General features: G+C 43.7%; 1 protein-coding gene across 3 annotated transcripts; it reads right to left on the bottom strand.

Annotated features, from left to right (window-relative positions):
* Positions 1–3384: 3384 nt before the first annotated feature.
* nin (ninein (GSK3B interacting protein)) lies at positions 3385–24501 on the bottom strand. 3 transcript variants are annotated; one of them, XM_027274974.1, is made up of 28 exons: positions 24103–24501; positions 21101–21310; positions 20249–20336; positions 19092–19276; positions 17181–17226; positions 16913–17088; positions 16322–16468; positions 16016–16183; positions 15788–15924; positions 15559–15699; positions 15246–15420; positions 15048–15158; positions 14836–14925; positions 14605–14740; positions 14314–14435; positions 13121–14220; positions 10093–10191; positions 9926–9995; positions 9573–9740; positions 9374–9490; positions 9104–9217; positions 8864–9010; positions 8438–8617; positions 8230–8364; positions 8050–8151; positions 7842–7934; positions 4895–5041; positions 3385–4282 (listed from the first exon to the last, which is right to left on the bottom strand). In XM_027274974.1, exons 2-28 carry the CDS (start codon positions 21287–21289, stop codon positions 4067–4069), a joined length of 4599 nt encoding a protein of 1532 aa, XP_027130775.1. In that variant the 5' UTR covers positions 21290–21310; positions 24103–24501; the 3' UTR covers positions 3385–4066. The 3 variants fall into 3 exon arrangements, with proteins under 3 accessions (XP_027130775.1, XP_027130776.1, XP_019133411.2); XM_027274975.1 differs by having other exon boundaries at positions 4895–5008; positions 24103–24500; XM_019277866.2 differs by lacking the exons at positions 3385–4282; positions 4895–5041 and adding an exon at positions 5127–6296 and having other exon boundaries at positions 24103–24498.
* Positions 24502–26213: the final 1712 nt, after the last annotated feature.

Genomic DNA, 26213 nt, shown 5'->3' with positions numbered 1-26213 from the left:
CCATCCGGTGTTGTTCTTCCAGACTAACTTGTTGGATTTGCAACGCCGTAAAGAATCTCTCTCTCTAAAACCGAATTTCCAGACAGAGCACGATGTATAACATAACTTTATCCACTGTCGTAGTTTTTAAACCCGTTAATATTTCTATTTCTTTCTGGATATAGCTTCACAATTTTATTTACTTCCCAATTCAAGGCAGCGATACCAACACAGAGATACAGCTATCTGCTGTTTACATGTTTTCGGAATACCTTTCTTCCTGTGATTGGCACAGGAGTGCGTTTGTGTTTTATTTTTAACCTGTGCACGTCTCATCGCTTACCATACTGCATCTCATCCTGCCATCATTAGTTATATCTCATCGTCATTACTTCGTTCGTTTAAGTTTCGTCACGTTATGACAGTTTACTATGTATCACATCCTAAAACTCAACAGACTGTGACACACACTAAAAAAAAACATGATCATAATATAACTGTGTGCAGACTTTCCTCACTTTACTGCACTTTATTGTGAAATATTGGACTGTTTTCTGTGTTTGAACACAGAAAATGTCATAAATCATAATTTGCTTTTGTAAACGAAACAAATACAACATTATATTTACATTTCTGTTCAGCAACAAATAACAACACAGTAATTTAACACCAAATACTATATATACCGTGGGGCAGTATTTCCTACTTACCGCACTTTATTGTGAATATTGGACTGTTTATGTGTTTGACAACAGAAAGTTAAATCATAATTTGTGCTTTGTAAACGAACAAATACAACATTTATTACATTTCGATTGAAGCCAACATAACAACACAGTATTAACCCCAAATACTATATATCCGTGTGCAGTATTTTCCTCACTTTACTGCACTTTATTGTGAAATATTGGAATGTTTTCTGTGTTGTTGAACACACGAAAATGTCATAAATCATAATTTGCTGCTTGTAAACGACCAAATACATTATATTTACATTTCCCATTGAAGCCAACAATACAAAACACAGTAATTTAACACCAGATCTCTATACACCTGTGCAGTACTTCCTCACTTTACTGCACTTTATTGGAAATTGGACTGTTTTCTGTGTTGAACACAGAAAATGTTATAAAATCTAATTTACTGCTTGTAAACGAACATACAACATTATATTACATTTCCATCAAGCCAACAATAACACACAGTATTTAACACCAGATACTATAAATACTTCATACGGCATGAAGTAGCGTACTATGCTGATAAACAACATAACTGTCATTTAAGCTGTTCAACAGTCAACAACAGATGAACACTCAGTCAGAGGACACTGTGAGCTGGACACTAACAAATCTGAAACTAAAGTCAAAAAATAAATAAAAAGTCAAACATTTATTTTTTGTTTTTCTAATCTGATGTTTAATGTAGCATTTAGCCGGCTAGGTTGCATCTTGTTGTTAGGTTGTACAAAAACTAGTTTTTATAGTTTTTACGGTCTGTGAGCCACTTTAACTTGTTGATATGTTGAACATATGTATATATTCAAACTGTTTTCGTGGTTTTTTTGCCACTTAAAGGCGGTTAAAGTTAATTCTCGGCATGCTAAGTGAAGCTAACTCGGAGCTAACTCGGAGCTAACGACGCTAACTCACTCTCAGCCAGCGGGGACGTCTCCTTCTTCACATACTTCCCGTGGACCTCGGCTGGTTTCGACGCTTCGTTTTGCTTTTCTTTTCGTGAAGCATAATCAAGGCTCCGGGGAAAAAACATCAACACCTTCCCTGGATCGTTGGATCCGATCGAGCTGCGAAGCGCGGACAGGAACATTTTATTTGTATGTAAAAAAAGAAGCAGAAGGTTTTTTTTTTTTAGCAGCTGAGCTAACTCTCCTCCACCTCCAGGCTCCGAGTCTGAGCCCGAGCTCCACTCCCACCGCCGGCCCTCCTTCACTGGGGAATGGTGACCGTGCGGTCCTGCCATCTCACGGGCTGACTTGCCTCTGTAGCCGACACACGGACACATGAAACAATATTAACATGGTATTAATCATAAGAGGCTGTGGAGGAAGTATCAAAAGTCATTAACACCACACTGAAATACTTAATTAAAGTAAATACCTGCATTAAAATGACTTAAGTATATAAATGCTCTATGGAAGCCCAAAGGGTCATGCATTCATACATTTTATTCCTGTTTAATTTCATGTTTTTTTGAGATCCAAGAGAACTAAACTTTGAATTACTTAATTACAAGTAAAATACCTGCATAAAGTATATAAATACTAGAAAAAACAAGAGTAAAACAAAACTGTGGAAGCCCAAGCGGTCATGCATTCTATATTTTATTTCCTGTGTAATTTAATTTGTTTTCTTGAGATCTCAAGATAACTAAACTTTGAATATACTTACATTCCTTAAGTTTAAGCTGTAAAAAGCCAAAAAAAAAAGTTTTAAAAAAAAAAAAAAAAAAAGTATATAAATACTAGAAAAACAACAACTTATTTATGTCATTAAATTGAAATTTACAAATGTTATTATCCTGAGATAACAGGATACATTTCTTGAGATCTTAAGTTCATAAATTTTACGGAAACCCAAAGCGGTCATGCATTCATATTTTCTTGAGATCTTGAGAGTCAGAAAACAAAGTTCATCTAGAGAACATCATCCCATTATATTGAAATAACGTTTGTTATTTTGAGCTAATCACAAATATCTTGAGATCATGAAAAAAACAAATGAAATGAACTCGTTATCAGAAAATGTGACTGCTTAGGGCTTCCGTAGTCCAGCAACTAAGCGGTCCTACATTTTATTTCCTCAGTTTTCTCTTGATAACGAGTTGATTTGATTTGTTTTCTTGAGATCTCAAGATAACTAAACTTTGTTTTCTTGATATAACGACATTAATTTGAGATCCAGACTGAAGTTTATTAAATAACTGCAGGAAACATCATTCAGTGCAGCAATTGTTGCAACGATTTAATATACTAGATTATTATTTGTTAATTCAGTGTAGTGACATATATATAACTCGTTTTTGGGCTTCCTTAAAAAAGTAAAAACAGGTTGCAAGAAGTCGGTGGACGCATGCAAAATATAAATATATCTATATACAAGCAATAATTTCATTATTTTACATGCATTAGATCAGTGTATATGCATGTGATGTTAAATAATTAACTGAAGTTACATAAGTGTAGTGGAGTAGAAAAAGTACTTGAAAATAAGAAATATTCAAGTACAAGTACTTTAAAAAGCAACAAAACCATTTAGTGCCAGTGAACCAGCATGCACCACTGCAGCACCCTGACCCTGTTTGACCCGAATGGAACGGGGCCTTAATTAGCATCTTTGGTAACACTTGTGAATGCACTCAGGTACAGCACAGACGAGTCAAACCAAACACGATCCGTGTATTTTTATTTATTTCTGTAACACAAAACTCGACCCTGTTCTCAGCTTCAGTGCTTCACAAAGACGTTCATCATTCATCATGGCACAGCTTCACATATTGCAACAGTTTAAAGGCTTTTTAATTTAAAGTAAAGTCAGGTAGTGTTATTGTTATCACGCACGCAAACACCTTGGAAAAGGTCACCAGACTGTTTGACTGTTCTGTTGACATGATTTCACCGCTGACAGGTTTGTGTGCACACCTAAAGGGCTTAAAGGAGGAAACATGGAGAGATGAACTAAGTTATAATCCCTGTGACAACACAGAGAAAAGAACACTTGCATAAAAAGTGCACGTGAGTATCGCTCCTCTCTTTCAAAAGAGAAACATAGTGTCATGATACAATATGTACTTAAAAATATAAATTACTGAATGTTGTCTTTACAGTACGACGTCACATTTGGTTCTTTAAAAAGGTCCAGAACAACATAAGCAGATTATTTCTGAGAATAAAATGAACAAATGTATAAAATACTGCATATTTAACAGTTAAAAAAGGCTTAAAGACGATAAAACATGCAACAGAAAAAGGCCTTTTTCTTGTGCGTTGGGCTCCATCTGTTGCACGAAAGGTTCAAGCGACGACAAAGACAGTGAATAAAATAGTGCACTTCGCAGTGAACGCAACGCGTTACGAGCATTGATAGTGGTACGGCAGTGAGGAAAGCGGCGAGGGGTTCAGGTCTCGCACGATCTTGTTCAGGGTGGAGATCTTCTCTTCCAGCAGGTAGTTCTTCTTCTCCGCGATCTTCTGCCGCTGCTCCGTTATCTCCAGAGCTTTCAGCAGCTGGGCGTTCTCCACGTACAGGTCTTTGATCAACACGTCTGCTTTGCCGTTCTTGTGCAGCTGGAAAAAAAGAAAGTGGATGATAAATAATTTTATAATTAATCTAATGGAGCAACACATCAGTTTGTCTTATTTTTGTGTCCTGCTCAGTTAAACAGTCCCAATTCTTTAATATCCAAGTTTAAAAGGTACGCTCAGACTTTATTAGTGTTGATTTGTAATGCTGATTTTTGTTGTGCATTAAAAGTTTTGGAGAATAGTCAGTGGTGTTCTTAATGATGCATCGACTTCATGAAGATCTCTCAGCTACTCGAGTGTTTTCAGGTTTGGTTTCTCTTTTTGCTGGTTTGAGCCTGCAGCCTGATCAAAGTCCATGACTGAAACCGTGCATCTTTAATAAACTCTGATGGCTGTGTGCAGGAATTCAGACACTTTGATTCACTTTGTATTAAATGTTGCTGCATACATCTTCATGTTTTTTAACACTAAATATCAATATCAGCCTCAAAAATCCAGTAACTAACTATAAACAACAACTTCAAACCTCTGACTGAACTCCATCCTGAATAAAGTCTTAAAACTCAAACATTTATTTAAGATATTTCAGTTTTATGATGCTATATGTGAGACTTGTTTCTGAATGTTCCTGCTGAATGATCTCCGTGCACTGACCTGATCCTTCAGCTGAGCGACCTTCTCTCTGAGCAGCAGTTTGATGTTGTGCAGCGACAGTTCGATCTCCCTCATGCGCTCCTCCATGTGCTTCATCTTCCTCTCCTTCCCGTCCTGGTGAGAAGACAGCGAGCGATGAACAAGTTGCTGACAAAAAAAATGAAAGTTGAATTTTTGTTGTTTCTTCTCTTTGAGCTGAGAAAAAAAAACACGTTTAAAAGAGCTAGATGTTTTGATGCTTTATTTTGTCTTCTGCATTAAATGGAGTGTGGTACATTTCTAAAAATAAAAATAATAAGGAGCGGGACAATCACTACAAAAACAATAAATAAAATTATAAATAGGTATAAAATTATGCCACGTATTCCAGATACTTCTACAAAAAAATAATTTAATGCATAAATAAAATAAACCCTAACATGATTCTATTAAAATAAATAAAACAAATAAAACATTTGAGTCTATACATGGTGCAAAAAAGAAAACACACAGATACGACATTAATTAACAGACAGAACAACATTAATCTACTGGGGACAAACAATAATTTGGTCCAATAATAAATAGCATTTGAAGTTAACAAGCCGTGTGACGTGAACGAAAGATGTGATTCACTTTGGTCGTGCAGCAGCAGCAGCAGCAGGAGCAGAGACAGAAACATTCCCAGAACACAAATACAACGTTAAAAACAGGAAGCTTGAAGAAACATTTAACTATGCGCGGCGTGAAATCAGAAATACAGGCATAAAAAAACAAAAAAAACAAAACAGTGAAAACCTTATTAAGCATCTTCGTTAACAGATAAACCCTGACTGACGCAGACTTTTGCTTGATTGTTAGAAAAAAGGCTCAGAAGGCTGCGAGGCCTCAGCTTAACACTCCTCGATGGTCGTAAGGCAAGATGTCGCACAACATTTCGCCTCTGAGGATATTTCTATATATACCCTGTCTCACATGGTACAAGTGCATAAACAGAACACTCCCAGAAAAACACACCCTGCGTTAAAAAGTCGCTTAGAGATGCTGAACTCGACACAGCAAACTTTACATTTTCATTATAGTGTCATTAATTCACCTAAATCCCATTGGGAAAAGCCCTTTTGTGTGTTTTCCTGCCACCTAGCAGCAGGAAAATACAATTACACATTCATGCCCGTTTGAATCAGGCACCACGTTTGTTCACAATCTTCCTACAAGGATGCAGAAAGGACGCCACGGTCCTACAGTACAGTAGCAGGAGGAGCAGGACTGAGAGGAGCAGGACTGAGAGGAGCAGTCGTTGGAGGAGGGGGAAAAAAAGAGGCGAAAGTGAAGAGCATGGAAAGACGTGGCTGGCGTTTTACAGTCCACCGATCCGCCGGTAGCTGTCCGCGTGAGCCGCCCGCTGCTCCGGCATCGCCCCCTGCAGAGAAAAGGCAGGTACACTTCACCACGGCTCCACCTGTCCGTCCTATCAACACCTACACAGGCCTGCTCAGTTACAGCAGGGCTTCATGACTGTTATATATGTGTATGGAGACGTGCATTTAATATAACATAAACCAATGAGAAATCATATGAATAAACACAGACAAAGAATAAAAACGTGGAGTAACCGAACACAATGTCAATGACGGTGATGAATAAAACAAATATTCATGTGATTAAGGTTTGTTACATATTTTGTCTGTATTTATTCACTTCATAATGTCTCATTCATTTATTTAACATCGACTGCTTCTCGTCTCCATGAGCACAAATCACTTCAACGTCACTTACAGGGAAAGATTCACGCATCATAAAGATCCCATTTTATATAATATTTATGTGGATAATATAAATTTATATTGTTAAAGAGGCACTTAATATAAAATCAATAAAGTTTACTATTACGGGGTCTGTGAAAATGTTTTTGAAACTTGTATTCCTTTTAAATAAAATGTTGAATAAGTGGAAAAGGAAAGTTACAACACGTGAAAAGCTCAAATTTTATAATACATATTATTTATTTATGACGTAAAGCAGACATGAAATGTGCAAAAATGTCCAAATATTATTTGGATTATGTTTTAATGTGTACTAAAACTGTTATGTTTATTACTGAGAGGTGTGAAAATAAAACTGGTTCATGCTGATATAAACCTTAATGTAATGTACACACGCAGTGTTATTATATTAAATGGGATCCTCTGTTCTTTCCTCTACAGTCATGGTAACCTGCTGATGATAACTAGAACAGAAATGACAGTGGGTTGACTTCATTTCAAGATAAACAAACTAAGTCTACAAACTAGAGTTTGTGCGATGTGACTAACGAGGTGACAAATGGAAAGAAAAACAGCCACCGAGACCACACCCAGACGATGGCACCGCTGCAGCTACCTTCAGTCCCCGAGATGGAAAATCAAATAATGACAGCAATGACAGAGTCAGAAAGACGACGAAGGAGGAACACACCACAGGCTGAACACCAAACCCAGAAAGTAAACACTACAAACTACACACACACACGACACATGGAGATGAGGACAGACGGGCGCTGACATGGAGCCGTGACAAACACCGAGACGAGGAGCGCCGCAAAACCAGCAAACAAGTGAATGACACCCAGCTCCGGTGTTTAAAACTAATTATTAATGTCAACTGATGATTTTATTTTTTTTAATTTTCAGCACCTGAGCTGAGTCATTCATTTGAGCGGGAACGAAACCAAAGAAAAACAATGTGAGTGTCCCAAAACATCCCCGACATGAGATCCAGAGAAGTTCAGCCCCCTCCTTAAAACATTTAATGAGAACTGTGACAACATAACGACAGCGGTGGGAGAGAAATGGCAGGAGATGAATGCAAAAGCAAAAGTGTGCAATGACGCAAGGCCGCTAAACCTGCAGGTGCTCATGTATTTTCAAATACATGTATACGTTAAGCCTGAGTCTGCCGTCAGGGGAAGATTCAGGTTGCTCTGTACCTGCATGTTGTCGGGATCTTCTCCGCGATGCGGTCCCCTCGGCATCCTGTGGGGTGACGGAGGCAGAAGGCCGACCAACTGAGCCTGAAATGTCTGGACAAACAGGAGAAGAATAAGAAAGTTGGGAGAGAAATATATGAAGTATATTAAGAAATAAAATGATTAAAGAAAGCAGAAATACAAGAGAAAAGTTGCCACCGTGACCGACCTCCAGCAGCTGTGTCGACAGTCGAGCCATCTGAGTCCTGAGCGCCTCGTTTTCCTGTTGAAGGCTCTCCAGCTCTGCGTGTCCTGGTCCCGCTTCACAGCCCTGAAACACACGAACGACATGTAAGAAGAACTGAAGCAGACACACTCTCGGCGTGTTTAGGAAAATGTTGGTTAATACCTTAGCGAGCTCCTTCTGGGCCTCGAGCTCCTGTTTAAGAGAGGAGTTCTCCTGCTCCAACGCCTTCACCAGGGAGGACTGGCTCTGCTGTCTGTGCTGCTTCAGGGACAGGACGGTGGCGTCGAGCTGACGGACCTGCACAAGCTCACGGGTTAGTGACGGAGAGAGACGACGGAGCACTAACGTGACAGTAGGTCTTCAAGCTCACCTTTTCTCTGGACTGCACCAGGTCTCCCTTGATGCTGAGCATCTCGGCCTGAAGCCGCTCGTTCTCCTGGCTGAGCAGCTGCTGATCCTGCTCCATCAGCCGCGACATCTCGTCTCTGTAACGCTTCTTGCTCTGATTCTGGAGGCCGCTCGAGTGCAAGGCCATCTCCAAAACATGGTTCTGCGACAAACAGGGACGAAAAAGTCAAGTCTACTGAAGGAAGGTGCAAAACATGGACACCTTCAAACATCATTTGCTGCTCTTGTGTGACCCAAGTGAAGGGTTTAGTGGCATCTAGTGGTGAGATTGCAAATGACAACCAAATGAAACCTCTCGACTCAACCAAACTACGCCGGCCTAAGGTAACAGTTCTTATCTTCAGGTGATTATACACACATTTCTGCCAAAACATCCAGATGATCGTACCTTCTCGTTGACATTCTGCAGCTGTTTGTGCAGCACGGCAACGTCGTGTTTGAGGGAATCCCTCTCCTGCTGCAAAACTCGAAGGTCCGACTTGAGGCGAGCACTTTGATGGTTCAGGGCCTGGAGAGTTTCATCCGTGGTTTTCGCCTAGAGTGAAGAAACAGGAAGGCATTGTGTGACACCGCTTGTTCCTGGAATACTTCCAAATCTGAAGTAACAGAGGTCACAGCAGACGCTCACCCTCTCCTCAGCTTTGTCGAGCTGGTTGCGGAGGCCCTGGGACTCCTTATCCGCGCTCTGACGCTCCTCCGTGAGGTGGCTGAGCCGTCTCTCCATCGAGTCGACTTTGGCCACCTGAGAACCAGAAGACGACAGCTGAAATGAAACAATCTCTTACATACACCTTCACTGGATCATGCCTAAACATCTCAGCAGATCACAGCTTTGTTTTGAGGCCAGAGTCAGGATGTGTTTGACGGTGAATGATGGCGTCCACGGCCTGATGCTCACCTTCTCTCTGAGGTCAGAGAGCTGCTGTGACAGCTGAGTGTTCCTCTCCTCCAGCTGTGCGGTGTCCTCCAGAGCTTTGGTCAGCTCTGCCTCCAGAGCAGACACACAAGCTGCCATCTAACACAAAACAGCCACCGGTTAACTACTCGCTACGACCACCACGACACCGTGACGACCGTCGGTCTGTCGTGAAACACACCTTGTTTTTCTCTTCAGACGGGAACGCCTCCCTCCTCTCGTTTTCCTTCATCAGCTCTGCCAGCTGCTGCCGTACGTTTTGCATATCGGTGATGTTTTGGGTGTCTTTCTCTGACAGCGTCCCGTTCTCGTCCTCCAGCTGCTGGATCTGCAGACGCAGCTCTGAAATCTGCAGAGGAGGAGATGAATTGACATCTTATTACCTGTTCTGAATGTTTTTGAACACTTTAGTCCAACTAAAACATCTTAAAAACTGCTGGATGGACTGTCATTAAATGCACAGACAGACATTCATTGTCCCCAGAGGACAAATCTTGGACAATATTCCATGTTTTACGTTTAATAACACAGTACCTGTTTCTTGAAGTTCTCCGCTGCCTTTTGAGCCGCAACCTTCCCTTTTTTTAAGCGCTCCAATCTTTGCCTTAAAAATGAAATATTAAAAGAAAATGTCAGTTTACGAGACGAAACAAAACTGGAACAGGTGTGATTATTTGCAAATGAAATGTCTCAGTTCTTACATCATCTCTTCCTGAGCCTCTTTCAAGTCCTCTTCCTTCAACGCAGAAAGCTTCTGCCTGAGGACGTGGTTTTCTTCAGCGAGACGGCTGGCCTCAGATCTGTAAACAGACAAAACTTTGTTAGAAAAAACTACATCCAACAAGTTATACTTAACCGTACACGTCAGGATGCACCTTTCTAATTCAGTGGGATGACAACATCATGATAAGTTGCTAGACATCGATTAATTTCTACAATGTACACACACGGACGTTGCGATATTTTTCTGCTTTTCCACTGGTGATCTACAGGGATCGAAGGAGCACACGTGTTCGAGATCTGTTGTGTCACACAAAAAAGGGTTTAGGAACCTAATCACAGGACAAACGGCACAACGTTGCTCGGGAAACTCAAAGGGACGGGGACCACGAGAAACCACAGGAGACACGGAGGAGGGACGGGCGTCTCTAGTTTCTGTCCACGTTACCTATGAGCCTGTGTGGTTTCATTTAACGTCCGCGACTTGTCCTGGAGCTCTGTGATGGCTCGGCGAAGGTTGGTGTTCTCCTTCTCGAACTCCTCGCAGCGGTCCTTCAGATTGGTCACCGCCTGACCTTTAACCTCCAGCTGATTGGTCAGATCCAGGGCGGACGCCTCCGCGGGGCTCTCGGCAGCCGAAAGAATCTCGGACTGCCTTTCCAATTCGCCGAACAACTCGGAGAGCTTACTGTTCTCCTCCCTCATCCGGCCGATTTCACCCACCAGCGAGATCTGCTGGTCCTGGAAATCATGGAAAAGGTTCATCCTGCTTTCAAGGCTCCAAACTCTCTTCTCGAGTTCTCCGTTTTGGTCCTTCAGTTTGGCGTTTTCACACATGCAGTCTTCATATCGAATCTGAAGATCCGCCATCTTTAAGGCCTTTAGCTCCACCTCTTTGACGTGCTCCATCAGAAGCACCATTTTAACTTTGAGGTTGTAGTTTTCCTCCAACACCTGGTGGCCAGTTTTGATCTTTTCAGTGTTGTGAGCCAGAAGATTCTCCAGGATTTCTGTTTTCTGTTGAAGCAGGGAGATCTTCTCATGAAGGAGGACGTTCTCCTCCGCGGCGGTGTTGTACAAAGACTGTAGTTTGAGGGAAGAACACTCCCTGACCTCCCAGTCATCGTCTTCATCCAGACAATCATGTGCGCATTCATCCTTTATCTTAGTGGTTAAATGTTCACAGTCTGCGTCTGACACAAGTTCAACTTCCCGTCCATGGTTGTGAGAGTTAACCTCAGCATCCAACAGAGACGGCTCATCGGGGCCACCCGTCTCCTCCGGCGTTGAGGGATCGACCACAGTCTCATGACACGGCTCGTCTTCACGGGAAGAGCTTTCATTGTCCAGAGTGGGTACGTCTTGAGGTTTGTTCTCCTCCTCACATGATTCAAGAGCTGCTTTATTCTCACCATCTTCACCTTCAAACGCCTCGAGAGATGAGGACGCCTCACGCTGCAGCTCGTTTTTGGATTCTTCATCCGGGTCGTGGCCCTCAGAGGATGTCGATTCATGGGCTTCAGGTCCAACTCTGGGCTCTCCTTCAACGTCATCACCCTCAGGCACAAATATTTGACCATCCTGTTCTTCTTTCGTCTTTACTTCTGGCATTTTGTCTCCATGATCATCATTGGTAGCAAGAGCATCGTCGTTTTCGATGTTTTCATCCACAGCCTTGGGGTCCTCTGTTGGAGTTTCGTCTTGTTCAACTGGAAAAGGTGCCAAACAAACTAGTTCCTGATCGTCATCGTTGAGACGGATTTCACAGGGTACACGACATGTTTCTGTGGTGTTCAGCAGCTCGTCCATGAAAGTGTTTATTTCATTCGATACTTTTATTTCTGCTTCCTTGGCCTTTTCCGCAGAAGACAGAACCTGATCGAATTCCATCTCCAGCTCTACGATTCGGATTTTCAGCATGTCTCTCTCAGCTACGAGTTCTTCTCTGTCGTTCTCCAGGTTATCGTTTAATTTTCTCTCCAGGACGGACATGTGTTCCTGCAGCCTGCTCCTCTCCAGCTCAAAGTCCACCGCCGCCTGTTTAAGCAGCATCTCCAGCTCCTCGATCTTCATCTTCAGATCGTCGCGCTCGGTCAGCAGCTCAATCCTCTCGGTGATCTGCCTCTCGGAGATGTGAAGCATCTCGTCGTTTTTTGCCCTGAGTTCTTCCCGCTCCTGCTTGAGATCTTCGATGGTCTGATTCAGCAGGAGCTCGGTTTCGAGAGCTTTTTTCTCGGACTGGGCGAGAAGCTCGTCTCTGGTTTCCAGGCTCTCCTGAAGCCGGTTGTGGAGGTCGTTCAGCTGCCTGCTCAGCTCGATCTCTTTGGTCTGAGCCTCGCTGATGAAGTCATCCAGTTCATTCTGCAGTCGCTGGTTGTCAATCACCACTTTTTCCATCTTCTCTTCATGAAGACCTTCGAGCTCACGCCGCTCCTTCCTCCACTGTTTCTCCTGGTTCTCTCTGTCCTCCTCCATCATTCTCCTCTGCTCCTCCACCCTCTGGAGGGCCTCCTGCATCTGCGCCTCCCAGTGGAGCTTCTGCTCGACGTGGCTTTCTGAAACGGCCTTCAGCTCGCTCTGGTAGTGCTGCTCGAGTTTCCGAACGTCAGCCTGGAAACGCTTCGCGACAGACTCTTGATCGCCTGAGAAACGATCTTCCACCTGCTTGATTCTCTGCGAGAAGCTGATCTCGATTTCCTTCCTGTGCATGGTGGTTTAATGTTACAGCAACACTTCTGAACTCGTGACGGCACAAACAAATATCAAGATTCTTAAAAGAAATCAGCATATCCGATTATTTTAAAGGATTAGTCGATATTCTTTCAATGTAGGGCTGAAGCTAGTGTTACATTACATTTATACTGTTTATTTTCAATACTTTCTTATATTTTTATGCACCAATAACACCAAGACTTGGTGATAGCTTCATATTTTAAACACACTGACATGATCTAATCCGTCTTGGCAGACAACAAATTAATAATTTTTAAAAAAAGTCAGACGTCTCACCTCTCCTGAGCGATATCGTCTCGTAGTCTGTCCAACATGCCGCTGAGAGCGTCCCTCTCTTCGGCGTGCTTGGCGGTCAGCTCCTTCACGGTCTCCTCTAGACGAGCTCTCTCCTCTGCCATCAAGAATTCGACCCTCTTCTCCTCCTCCTCCGCCTCCGCCTGAAGCTTCTCCCTCTCTTCACTCACCCTCTCCTGGATCATCCCTTCGTAATCCTCCTCCAGTTGCGACCTCTCGCTCTCCCACTCCTCCTTCAGCCTTTTCTCCCTCTGCTCGAACTGCTCCTGTAACTGCGACCTTTCTCGCGCCACTCTACCGAGCAGAGCCTCCTCCTGACGCTCCTGAAGCCGGGCTCGCTCCGTCTCCCACTGCTCCCTCAGCTTGACCTCCTTCTCCTCCTGTTCCTTGACAAGTCTCAGCATCTCTTCCTCCAGCAGCGCCTGCAGAGACTCGTTGTTCTGCTCGTCCAGCTGAGCCTTCTCTTTCTGCCACTGCTCTGTCAGCTTCTGCACAATCTCGTCACGCTCCTCCTCGAACCTCACCTTCGCCTCCTCTAGCCTGGCCTTCAGTTCCTCCTCATGCCTCCGGTTCAGCAGCTCCTTCTCCCTTTCAAAATCACCCAACAGCCTCTTCTCAGACTCGGCCTTTTCCTCCTGCAGTTTCTTCCTCTCCTCTTCCAGTCTGGCTTCAGAGAGCTCTGCATGCTCCCTCTCCAGTTTACTCATCTCAGCGGCGTGTTGTTCCCTCAGCTCCTCAAGTTTTTTATCCATCTCTGCGTGCTGGGCTTCGAGGCTCTTCAGCTGCTCCTCCAGGTCGGCGGTGTCGGTGTGGGCCTCGAGCAGCTGTTGCCTCAGAGCGCCCACTTCCTCCTCTTGCAGATTCTCGAGCTCTTCCCGTTCTTCGGCCTGCGCCTGCTCCAGACACGTCCGCTCCAGCTCCGCTTTCTCGAGCTGGCTCTGGAGCTCCTGTGCGTGGCTCTGAACACCGGCCATCTCCTCCCTCAAAGCCTGGACCTCCTGCTGGTACTGGATGGCCAAAGTGGCCTTCTGGTCCTCGTGGCTCGTCCTCTGCTTCTCCACCATCTCGTCAAACTCATTGATCTGCGGCGATATAAAGAAAATATAAGACTCATGCATTTAACTTCTCCCTGTTGTTCCTGTCCAAAGTTATTAAAAGGTCTCTAATGGACTCACCTTGTATTCCAGCTGGTTTCGCAGCTCCTCCATTTCCTGGAGGTGCTGCTCCTTCAGGTGCTCCAACATCATCTCCGCCTCGAGGCTCATGCTGAACGGCTGAACTTCCTCTGAACCGATACCTGCAAAAAAAAAGAGTTGATGAAGCCGGTGACGCTTGACGCTGATGCATGTTTCCATGCAGCATCTCTACGCACTGATTGTTGTCACCAGCTGATGTAGTTAGCGCTCTGTAATGAGTTCTCTGAGGACTGTATGTGTGTGTGTGCTGTAAGGATTCATCAGGCCTACCTGGATCAGACTCCATGCCGGGGCTTTTGCTCTCCAGCTCTTCAGAGAGAGGTTTGTGGCAGGGCTGATGAACCCGTCCCAGGCTGTGGAACTCCCGCAGCTCGGACTGCAGCTCGTCGATACGATCCTGCAGCTCCTACCGGACGAGTTAAACACGCGTCATCAACAAAAGAATAAAAGAATCACTGACATCTAGTTTGCTTCTTTTTCTGGTGATCTAGACGCAGTTACCCTGTACTGAGCTTCATAGCTGCTGCGCAGCTGTTTAATCCGTTCCTCTTGAAGGAGGAAGTCGGCACTGCTGGGGTCCAAGTCTCCAAACTAAAGAAGATAATTTCATTTACACGAATGTGGTTTGTTTGCACAGAAAACATCAAATAACAAAATCATAAAAACACTAAAAAGGGATGAAAAAGAACATGCATGCTCCAACAACTCCTCACCCGTTCTTTCATAGCGTTGTCCACACACGTCTGGAGTTTTGTAATCTGGCTTTGTGCCTCCAGCAGCTTTTCGTTGCTGTCCAGCAGCTCCATCTCAAGACGCCTGTTTTCCTAAAAACAAAGTTTTGTTTACAGTTATCGACCAGGTTTTCTCTGGATGATGATTTATCGAGACAAAAGCAGAAATCGATCCGGTACCTTCACCGAGATGGAGAGGTGGTCTCTGAGGAAAGATTCATCCTCTCTGATCTTCTGGACTTCTGCTTCCATCTCCTCGCGCTGCAGGTCGGCCTGCTGCTGGAGCTGGTCCATCTCCTGCATCAGCTCCGATCGGACAGCCGCGAGCTTCTCTTTGTGGTCCTGTTCAAGCTTCCTGTACGATACATGAAGAACACAAGATTCAAGGCAAAGAAGTGCGGCTAGAATCCTTCTAATCAAGCTCATTAAACATGAAACAACACATGTTTATGTGTTGCTGTGATGAACTGCTGTAATCTGAGGAATAAATGACCTGAGGTTGAGATTATTCGTGTGTTCAATCGCAGAGTGATGCTCGTCCACCTCAGTGGCGAGCTGACTTTTTAGTTTTTCGGCTTTCTCCAGGTCCGATCGGATTTTCTCTTTCTCCCGGACTTCTCGGTCGACTTGCTCTCTGACGAGAGAGAAACAAACGATTCAGCAACATAGAGAAAGTTATTTCCACCTGAACGAGCTGCGTCACGGCGCTGACTCGTACTCACAGGAGATATCTGATCTCAGCTTTGAAGCTCGCCAGCGCCGCTTGGTGAATCCCGTTCTTAGTGACGAGCAGCTCGTTTTCAAGCGCCATGGTGAGATCGCTGAGACTCAGTTTTCCATCGAGGCTGAAATTCAAAGCCTGCGAATAAATTCAGAACATTTTAAAATAATAATAATAATAAAGAGTAATGGCGACAGTCATCATTTGAATAATAAGTACAGTTTGGCACCTGCAGGATCTCGGTGCTGTTTTCTATCCCTTCCTCCATCCAGGCATCCAGGATGTATTCGACTGGAGTGAAACCGGTACCGTCATCGAGGGTGGAGAAGAGGCGCATGCCGATGGTGCTGGTCAGAGCAGATGGAGTGGCGATCCGGCGGCCTCCTTCATCAAACGGCTGTATGGTGGAGAAAACAGTCTTTACAAGAGAAAAGATGCATTCTGGGTATAAAATGAAAAATAAAAACGTCTTTACTGAAGCTGCAGCAGAGCCCGATAAAAACAGGAATTAATTAACGAGAGAAAAGAGGCGTACCTGGGTGGAGTGGAGTCGTTTCAGCTGTCTGTAGGGGGTGGAGGCGGACGGTGTCGGAGGTTTGTTGTGGTTTACAACCCTGGAAACAAACTCCTGAACGTTCATCGCTCCATCGCCGGTTAGACTCTGCAGCACGTCGACGCTTACCTGAAAAATTAAGTGATATCTATTTTCCTCACCCTGTGTGTGAAATTTCAATTCTTTGACCTCCTCAGGATGATTTGTTAAACCCACAACAAATCTTTCATTATTTTTGGAGGTTTTTATGGTCGCACAAACCAACATCACCTTAATCTTGAGACAATTTTCCTTTTCTTACATTTTTAGAGCAAATGATTTATTTATTGAATTGAGAAAATAGTAAATGATGAAAAATAAATCAGTAGTTGCAGCCTTATATGTAAATATCTGATAATGTAATACAGGAGAAATTTAAAGGTGGTCACACAAACAAACCAAAAAATCTGAGCGCATGTCTGTTTTAACATCAACAAATTATAGCCATGTTCATTTAAAGTCAAGCCTTTTTACTGTGATGAGGTGTTTTGCATTGAGATGCAATAAAACAACGTCCCTGTTTTTAAATCTCACCTCCAGGCTCAGGTGTTCACACAGAGCGAGCAGCTCGGCGTGTCCGGCGTACCCGTCCCACGATATCTTCAGCTCGGCGCAGGCTTCGCGCAGCCTCTCCTCCAAACAGCTCGGCAGAGGGAGGCTGGATTTCCGGGGTGTGCTCGGCTCGTCGGGGTTCCAGAGGTGCATCTGGCCTAAACACGAGGTGAGAGACGGGGATCGATTTAGCGCCAAACATCAGCGAATGAGTAAAACTCTGAAGGGGAATGCTGCGACTCTGACGCACCTTCAGCCTCGTATTCCTCGGAGCTTGTTTCGTGAGCATTCCAGCGCTGTGAGAAACAAAAACAACAGATTAATATCACAAAAGTTTGACCTTTTAATAACCAGCTCACATCAAAATATAGAAACTGATTTGTGAGGAGAGATCTGATGGGACAAGCAGCTGGTTGGGAGTTCAAACATGTTTTTCTGGCTGACAAAAAACACGAGAGCTTTTGTGACGGCACGAGCAGCGAGGATGAAACTGTCACGGACAGACACACTTCTTTCTTTTCTTTTATCATCACAGGCATGTTAATGTTTTTCTCTTCTCATGCCGAGGTGCAACGTTTAAAAACTTTAAAAGTTCTAACTGCAGAAACGAGAAACCGTCGCTGAAAATGAAACACAAAAAGAAGTTTTAAAAAAAGTTCTTTGAAAGCAAAAATGAGGACGTTTTCAGCAGATTCTTGTTCTTAAATTCAGCATCGGTATCAGCAGAGTTTTTAAAGTTTCTGTGCTTGTTAATATAGAGGAGAGGAGGAGGAGGAGGAGGAGGAGGAGGAGGAGAGGAGGTGGTTTATCTGGGTGTGAATCACTGCAACCCAGTCCCAGTGTGAGCGTCCATTGTTTGGGAGGCAAACAGTGAGGGAATGGAGAACAGATGGGATCCTGCGAGCGGCATTTTGATACACGGTGCATAGGCATCCACCATCGGGGGTGGGGGTAGTGGGGCTCATTGTTCCTCTGTCACCCTCCTCCTCCTCCCTCCACCCAAAAGCACCAAAGCCTGCAAGTCTCTGCGGCAGAGCGCCACCCCACCCTCTGACCCGTCCCCATCTGCCGGACATTGTAGCATTGTTGCGGCCTTAGATTAGTCAAGACCAAGACACGCTTCAGTTCGACGTCTCCAATGGCGTTTGTCTCGGTGCTGGCGGGCATCTGGGGTGGAGTCAGGAGCGCAGACAATACGCAGAATATTAACGCGTCCGTCGGTGCACGGGCTGAAGCCGTTTTCTTTGTCCTGATTTATTTTTGCTGCAGCGCGTCCAGAAGTTTGAATAATGAACCTGTTGTCCGAAGGCCGCAGCAGTCAGTAAATCCTTCACTCACCATGAACTCAAACATACGGCTGCATCGTTTTCTAGTCATCTTTTCTGCAAATGACTCGTTTTGTGCAACCAGTCAGTCCAAAAACTCAGAAATACATTTGTTTATTGACTGAACCATTCATTGTCTGGCACTCCACAACCAAAATGTGACATCCCGCTCATCTTGCTGCAAACTTCTCCCCCTTGTTTCTGCTGCAGCGTGAGCTCAGCCCTCCATACGTGTGTCAAATAACTTTCTATGTCAGCGGCGAGGATAATCCAAGAAAAGAAAAGGATCTAGAAGATCAACCAGAGGAACCGTGCAGAGCGTTCAGCTCTGAACTAATGCGACACAAGCGAAGCATGCTGGATATAAGCCACTACAATGAGAGGCACCGACTGTCAGTCTTTAAATGAGAAAGGGAAATATTGACAAGCATAAAGAACCAGTCAGTGCCCGTCTCTCTCTGTCTTTATCTGCTGAACGCTCAGATCTGTTTGGACACGATGGACTGAATTCCTCCATCGCTGCTCTGTTGCCTTGACCACCTTGTCGCCACAGACACACACACACACTCGGGGCAAAGTTCAACTCGGCACAATCGCATCATGAAACATTAAACACTGTGCCGCAGAGCCCTGTGAGCGTGAACGCTGCGTTTGAGTGTCTGTGTTACATTCAGGATCTGCCCTGCATGCCACTAAGCTGATTAGCTAAGAATAACGCCGCGCTGCCAGCCTGCGGCTGCCGAGGAACACGGTGCATGAAGGACAGGAGGCGATAAAGGCTGGCATCACAGTGTCTGGAGGTTTAGTGCAGCACGGCGCTGGTCTTAGCCCTTTACCTCACGCTTCCTCGGAACAGCTGAGTCATAGTTGTCCTCAGGATCCTCGTCCTGCTCCTCCTCCTCCAACGGATTTGCGATTTTAACTTCGGACGGGTCGGAAATAGGCTCGATGAACTCGGGCGTGGAGCGGCGGCCGTAGCGTTTGCTGCCCTTCACGAACTTTGGTTGGATCTCAGGAGATTCTGAGGAGATGCAAAGACAAGAAAGTGTTAAAAAAGGGCCAGTGTGTCTCTATTTACAGAATTGGAATATAATACACATAACCATGTTTTCAATGGTATATAATCATCCATGTTTTTGTGACCTTGGCTTGTGACTTTTATCACACCATGTTCCTACAACACTGGCTGCAGACAGAACCTTTTGTGTTTTTCATACATTTCATGGCCACTGCAGAGACAACAGGGTCATCATGAGGTTTGCACAACAGAGGAAACGATTAAAACTGAACACAGAGAGAAAAAATGCTTGATGACTAATATCTGCCGCAGATTCCAGCAGCTGTAACTTCTCTAAAAGTGGTAACCGAAGCTCAAACAGAAACTGAAAGGCAAACATCTCTACTGACTTCATCTTTGATGAACACGAATGTGAGATGTGACCATAAAGAAATAAAACATGTCAGCTTATTAAACACACGGCTGAACACGTCTGAACAAATATTTCTTGGCTTCATAAACAGATTTCTACCGGGACCTACGGATCCTACTGAGCCCTCAAGAATAACCCAGATACTTTTTGATGCTCATAGTTTAAAGTTTTTTACTTTAATGAACAAAAAGTCAACCAATGATATAATGGAGTGCTGGGAAAAGGAGGTGTGGCTTCAGATAACTTTGTTTTGGAGGGATTTCATCTTTTCTGTGCTCACATTAAAGCAGAAAAAACTAAATAAAAGTATAAAGAAGAAAGAAATAGCTTCATCTAAATGACTCTTTGTGTTAAGTACATTAATTAACAAACTGTGCCAGCAGTCAAACCATGACGGAGCAAACAGCTCACTGCTAATTGGCTTTGTGCCTCTGTATGTAGATTTACAGCTGAATCAGCCTTCACGAGTCTCAGCTTCTTCTGAGCTTTAAGTTCAATATTAAACTGATCCTGACGTTAATTTAACAGATTCAGCTTCATGACTTTGTGAATCCAGACTTTACCCGGTTTCGGCGGGCTCTCCTGCTCCGCCTGCTCGACACTCGACGACAACACCTGAATCAGCGCGTTCTTGAACGCGTCAAAGTCGACCTGAAACGAGAGAGATTTTGCATACGTGTGAGAAAATGCAAGCAATGCTCAGCATGTGAAGCCAAATATGAACAAAGCAAAAAAAAAAAAAAGTTCATGAAATTCCTTCGACTGCATGTCAGAGTCCCCGTGTGCCGGGGTGGAGGCTGGGCGGCCCTGGCTGTCTGGGTGGAGGAGGGTGCGTGGAGGTCACACTTCAAGAATCAACAGCTGCTAACCCTGAATATGCTGATTTTCTTTGTGCGTCGAGGCCGACGGCTGCCGGATTGTTTCATAGAAGGGGGGGGGTTTTGACTTTATTGTTGGATGCCATGGGCAGGCAGTCAGTTCACCAGCTAAACATTCATCCCTGCCCACACACTCCCAACACGCAAGACAATAGCCAGCCGTCTGTGCACACGCTTATATTCAAAAACGACGACATGCAAAAGTGTGGAGGTAAGCAGAAGATAACACACTGCAGATCCGAGTCGCACACAGATTGGACCGGCGTCCTGGAGAACCCTCAAAGAAACTCATCTGTGCATGATGATTAGGCGGCTTGTTTGTCCTGACGACAGACACCTGGGATCAGGGGTTGATGGGGGCACGTTTTCCCCTCAACAAGACTGGCTAACAAAGCACCAACAAAAAAACCCACAAAGACCTGAGAGCTGGAGTGGCTCCACATAAGCACCTGCCAAACTCAAAAAGGAAAGCCAAAAGGCCACGACTGGGCAGATTACTTCAAAAGTTGCACACCTGTAAGAGGAATGAACACGTACCCTGGCAGTGAGGCGGTCCTGGTTCTGCAGCAGCGCATGGAGAAGGGCTGGTGTGGCATCGTCAAGGTGCAGGGACTGGCAGAGGTCGGCGAGTTCCTCCGTGCACAGCGAGCCGGAGCCGCTGGCGTCGAAACTGTTAAAAACTTCTTTTAGGCGCTCCTCATAGTCCTGCTCTTGGGTGTCATCCATCCCACAGGACAGCACCCTGCCCTGAAACAGAAGGAAGAGGAAACACTCGTTCAATCACACAGTATCACAACGCCGCATATTTACAGCATGATGCGACGGAAGACACTCACAACCAGGGTGGAAACATTTATCTCGACAGCATGCGACCCTAACAGCACCTTCATCTGAGTGACGCCGAGCGACTGAGCCACCGACACGCTGCTCCAGCGTCACTTGTGGTGGAGGCTTTGCCTAATCCAATTAGGATGATTAGACAATCAGGAAAATTGATAGACGTGACCGTGACTCTGTTTTAACGCCTTCGGCCAGGGAAGTTTCATGACCCGAGTAATTCAATCTGAGGCACACGTGAGAGGGAAGTTGTCGATGTGAAGAAATGTGATATCAAAATGGAAAGTTATTTAGTGTTCGAGGTTTCAAACTGCTGATAAAGACCGAGGACAAAGTGGAACAAGCAGCCAGGAACTAACTGAGAAGGTTACGGCGAGGCTTTGAGCCAACGTTCAGCAGCTGGCAGCATCGGTCACAGACACATGGACGAGGTTTTAATAGTCTCTATCCAGCTGGATCATCACTGTGATTGAAAAAACAACGAGAAGCATTTGACTAAGATAAAGAAAGACAAATACAAAAACAATGAATCCAGGGTGTTTATTCATGAATCTTTCATATTTCTAAACAGAGAAATGAACATGAGAGGTCTTCATGGATCAAAATAAAAGAAGAGATAAAGTCTGACTAAGTTAAGCAATGATATAACTCACAGACGCAGCCCGGGTCAGCCACCTGAAGCTTAACGAAGGTGACTGGAAATAGCATTAGTCTATTTTTACTCACAAACACTCTCCACAAATGTTTTGTCTGACTGCTGCGACACGTTTCAGCACAAATCATCTCCTTTATCATCTTTGTTCACTGCATTTATTCTGTGTTTAAGAGTCCACGGTGTCTAACGAGTGGAAACTTCTCACTTCGGGCTTATAAAACACAAAGAGTCCCCTCCTGACCTCCAGCTTTTCCAGCTGCTCTCAGTGAGATCATCAAGCGCTCGGCCAGGTGTCCCCCCACACCCCGGGCTCGGGGTACCCTCATTCACCGCACGCAGACAATGGAGACAAAAACTGAATCAGTATTCTGCATCTGCACACTTGAGCCGCTTATGAAATGCAAGAAAATCATGGCTCAGAGCTGGCGGCGGTGGCTCGGTGTCACAAAATTAAAAATCAAATCTGGATCAAACAAGAACAGATCGAATCAAATGTTAAATCTTTAACACTTGGCTTGGTTTGTGCTGTCCCACTGATTCAGTCTGCGCCCTCCGAGCAGCCTCTGAGCCCATTATCCCGGTAGCCCTCCTGCACGGCGGCCGGTGGTTTGACAGCTGCTGCGGCCAAAGAATCGCTCTAGTCCGGGTCACAAGAAGGAGGTTAATCCTCGGCACCATAACCAGCGTTCACCGCTACTGGTCTGATTAGTAATTAACACCAACACTGACAGACGTCAATCTAAAGAAAAGTAAAAACTGTGTTCTCCATCATGCAACTCCTGAAGGAGAGAGTTTTCCTTTATAATAATAATAATAATAATAATAATAATAATAATAATAATAATATAATAAAATAATATAATAATAATTAAAAAAAAAGAAAGGTCACACAGGTCAAGACAAACACGACAGATCCAACGCCACAGAAACAAACAGGCAGAGCGATTAAAAGAAAATTTTAAAAACAGCTATCTTGATGTCTGGAGCTTCGGAATAAAAAAAGAAGAGTACAACAATAAAAACATAATACTCAGACGGAGCATGAAACGTGGAAAAATGTCAGCCTGGTTAAGAATAACGAAACAATAAGATCAAATATTAAGAGACAATATCACAAAAAAGCAGAAAATGTCTAAAAAAAAATCATCATGCATCATGTTCTTAAATCAAAATCACATTTCTACCTTCATATTTATATTATTGTTTGCTTTTCTTTGCACATGCACAACAACAAAAATATTATTTAACATATTCTGACTCCCTCATTATGATAAATATCTGCACAAACTAAACTAAAACAACATTTATATTTATATTGTTTCTCTTTTTTAAGACTTCAGGTTTAATCTTTGCACCAATAACACATTTTATACCTTTTCTGACTTATAATGCAGTTAGATTATTTCATTTTTAGTCTCTTAACATGTTTAAAGTCTCTGCAAATGTTTTAATTTCTTAAAATCCAGATTTATCTTCTAGGTTTATTATAATGCATGTTTCTTGTGCTTCATGCTGCTGCAGGATGCATGAGTTTGGATGAAGCATGAGTTTAGATGATGCATGCATGAGTTTAGATGCAGCATGAGTTTAGATGAAGCATGAGTTTAGATGAAGCATGCATGAGTTTAGATGATGCATGAGTTTAGATGAAGGATGCATGAGTTTAGATGAAGCATGAGTTTAGATGAAGGATGCATGAGTTTGGATGCAGCATGCATGAGTTGAGCATCTATCTGACTCATGTCTGCAGATCACAGCATGTTGAGTTTCGTGTTTTTTGCACGTCAGCTGTGGACAAACAGAAGTGTCTCATATGACCAGTTCATCGGGAAGTGAAGCCTGAATGCTTCACTAACTTACAGACACACTGAGTAAACTACAACCACCTGTAGAAGCGGGTTTAGCTCCTGGAGCTAACCCACGGAGGACGTCTTCATCACCGGGGAAAGTGATGTGCTAACCGGGGCTAAAGTATCCGCAGGCGCGTCTGGAGGGAGGAAGTTCAAATCAGTGAACATCCGTCTAAAAAGACTTAATGTGAACTCACCACAGTCTGTGAACTTGGAGGACAGTCGGCTCCTTTTTCCCAACCTGAATTTGGATTTAAATTATGCGGCAAAACAAACTTTTACAGCATTTCTTCCTCCGGCGGGCGGCGGCGCGGTTTTCTCCCGGACAAAGATGCGTGTCAGCGGGTAAACTCCGCTCGAAGATGCGCCGGTCCGGTTTGAGTTTGTGGAAGTTTGTTTTTATGTCCAGATATCAGAGGACTGTCTGCCGGTTTTCAGGGTGTCTGCTGGCCCGGCTTCGTGTCCTCTCTCCCCCGTGTCTCATCCTTCTCTCTCCGGTGGTTTGTAGCGGGTTTTGAAAAAGCGGCTGTTAGAGGAAGGGGCGGGGACCGGAGAGAGCCTGAGGCCGCCTGAGTGGACACACAGGCCGGCCCCCTGCGGACCGAAGAGGGGGGTGGGGCTGGTACTGAAAAATACTCAATTACAAGTAATACTTTAACTTAAGTGAGTGCAAAAGTATTGGACTCAAAATATACTTAAAGTACCAGAAGTACTTATTATGCAGACTATAACTACATAAAATACACTATATATGAATTTGGGGATCAATAAAGCTTTATTTGACTCCTATAATAAAACATCATCATATATTTTTGCATTAATAATATGAAGCTGCAAAAAAAGCAACAATTCTATGGAAGCCCAAAGCGGTCATACATTAAATACATCTTTGTTTTTTCTCACGATAACAAGTTAATTTCACAAGTTATTGTGAAACATTTTCAACAGAGATAACGACATTATTAATTTGAGATCTCGATAAAACAAATTAACTCGATGAATTAACTAAAATATAACCTACGGAAGTCCAAAGCGGTCATGTATTCATACATTTTATTTCCTCTAGCGGGTTCATTTCATTTGTTTTCTTGAGATTTCAAGATCATGGAATTTTGTTTTCCAAGACAATGCCATAATCTGAGATTTTAAGAAAACAAAAGACTAGTTTATTAAATTATCAATATTCTCCTGCTCCTCTGACATCGCTACACTGAATGACGTTTCCTGCAATGATCTCAGATTATTTATGACAAAAAAACAGAGGAAATAAAATGTTTAACTGTATGACCTCTCTCTAACTTCGTCATACGTTCATACATTGTATTTCCTCCAGTTTTTATCCTTGTTGTCACTGTATTTTGGCGTTTGCATCCTTCTATCAGCAGCCTGCGTAGCTGACACAAGTTTTTATTTACTGCATGTTTGAATCGCTGTATTAAATGTGAACCAGCAGCAGAGGACCTGATTAGTTTCAGTCTCATATTGTCAGGTGAGAGCTCACAGATTTGGACAGCGGGGCAGATTTTATTGCTGCAGTAGAGAAATAATAAAGAGAGCTGTCTGCTACTAAATCTACCTGCTACTCACCTTTAGTCACTGCAGTGAGTAATGTGTTGTTCATTCTGTGTGTGGTCATTGCAGGGAAAAATATGTAATTAAGTGCTGTCCTGTGATTGGTCCTTACATTTCCAAAACATATAATATCAAGCCTACAGGATAAATAATTTAGAGTTTGTCTGACCCAGTTCTGCTGTACTCAACAGAACAACAAACACACAGTAACAAAAGCTGAACAATGGGACAAAAACAGAAGACAATAACTTCTTTGTTCCACAGATTTCAGACAGTATGCATTATTAATATCCAGCAACTGATGAGACAGTCTGATATGATGTGACGTAATAGTAAGGTTTGATGAAATATTTACAGGAGTACGATATAAAGATCGAGGGTGTGGATGGACATGATGTGATGTTGAAAATCCTCTCCTGAATAAAATTTAACAGCAACTACTGAACTGTCCCCACTGTCACACCAGGAACCTTTTTTGCTGTGAAGTGGCCGTGCGAACCACTGCACCACCGTGCCGCGATATAAATTCAATCACCTGCAAATCCTTTTTCAAGCTATAGTCACTTAAATACAGTAGAGAGGCGACATATTTAAAGTTCAAACTGATTAACCTTGTTGGTAAATCTCTTTCTGAATTTGATGTTTCAAAAAAATTGGTGATAGGTGATAGCATCATGGGCATGAAAGTCCTCTAAAGGCTCGCTCACAAACCGCATGGACCAATAGTCTGACGGTT

The sequence above is a fragment of the Larimichthys crocea genome, chromosome XXIV (genome assembly GCF_000972845.2).
Source record: "Larimichthys crocea isolate SSNF chromosome XXIV, L_crocea_2.0, whole genome shotgun sequence".
NCBI lineage: Eukaryota > Metazoa > Chordata > Actinopteri > Sciaenidae > Larimichthys > Larimichthys crocea.
The sequence above is the reverse complement of the archived record's forward strand: the minus strand, read 5'-3'. Positions and strand labels throughout refer to the sequence as shown.

Excerpts from the sequence above, each read along its gene's own strand:
- nin (XM_027274974.1), bottom strand. The coding sequence starts at position 21,289 with ATGGATGACACCCAAGAGCAGGACTATGAGGAGCGCCTAAAAGAAGTT. Across the intron at positions 15,421-15,558 it reads ACGAATAATCTCAACCTCAG|GAAGCTTGAACAGGACCACA; the intron begins GTCATTTATTCC and ends TGTATCGTACAG. Across the intron at positions 15,159-15,245 it reads ACCTCTCCATCTCGGTGAAG|GAAAACAGGCGTCTTGAGAT; the intron begins GTACCGGATCGA and ends CTTTGTTTTTAG.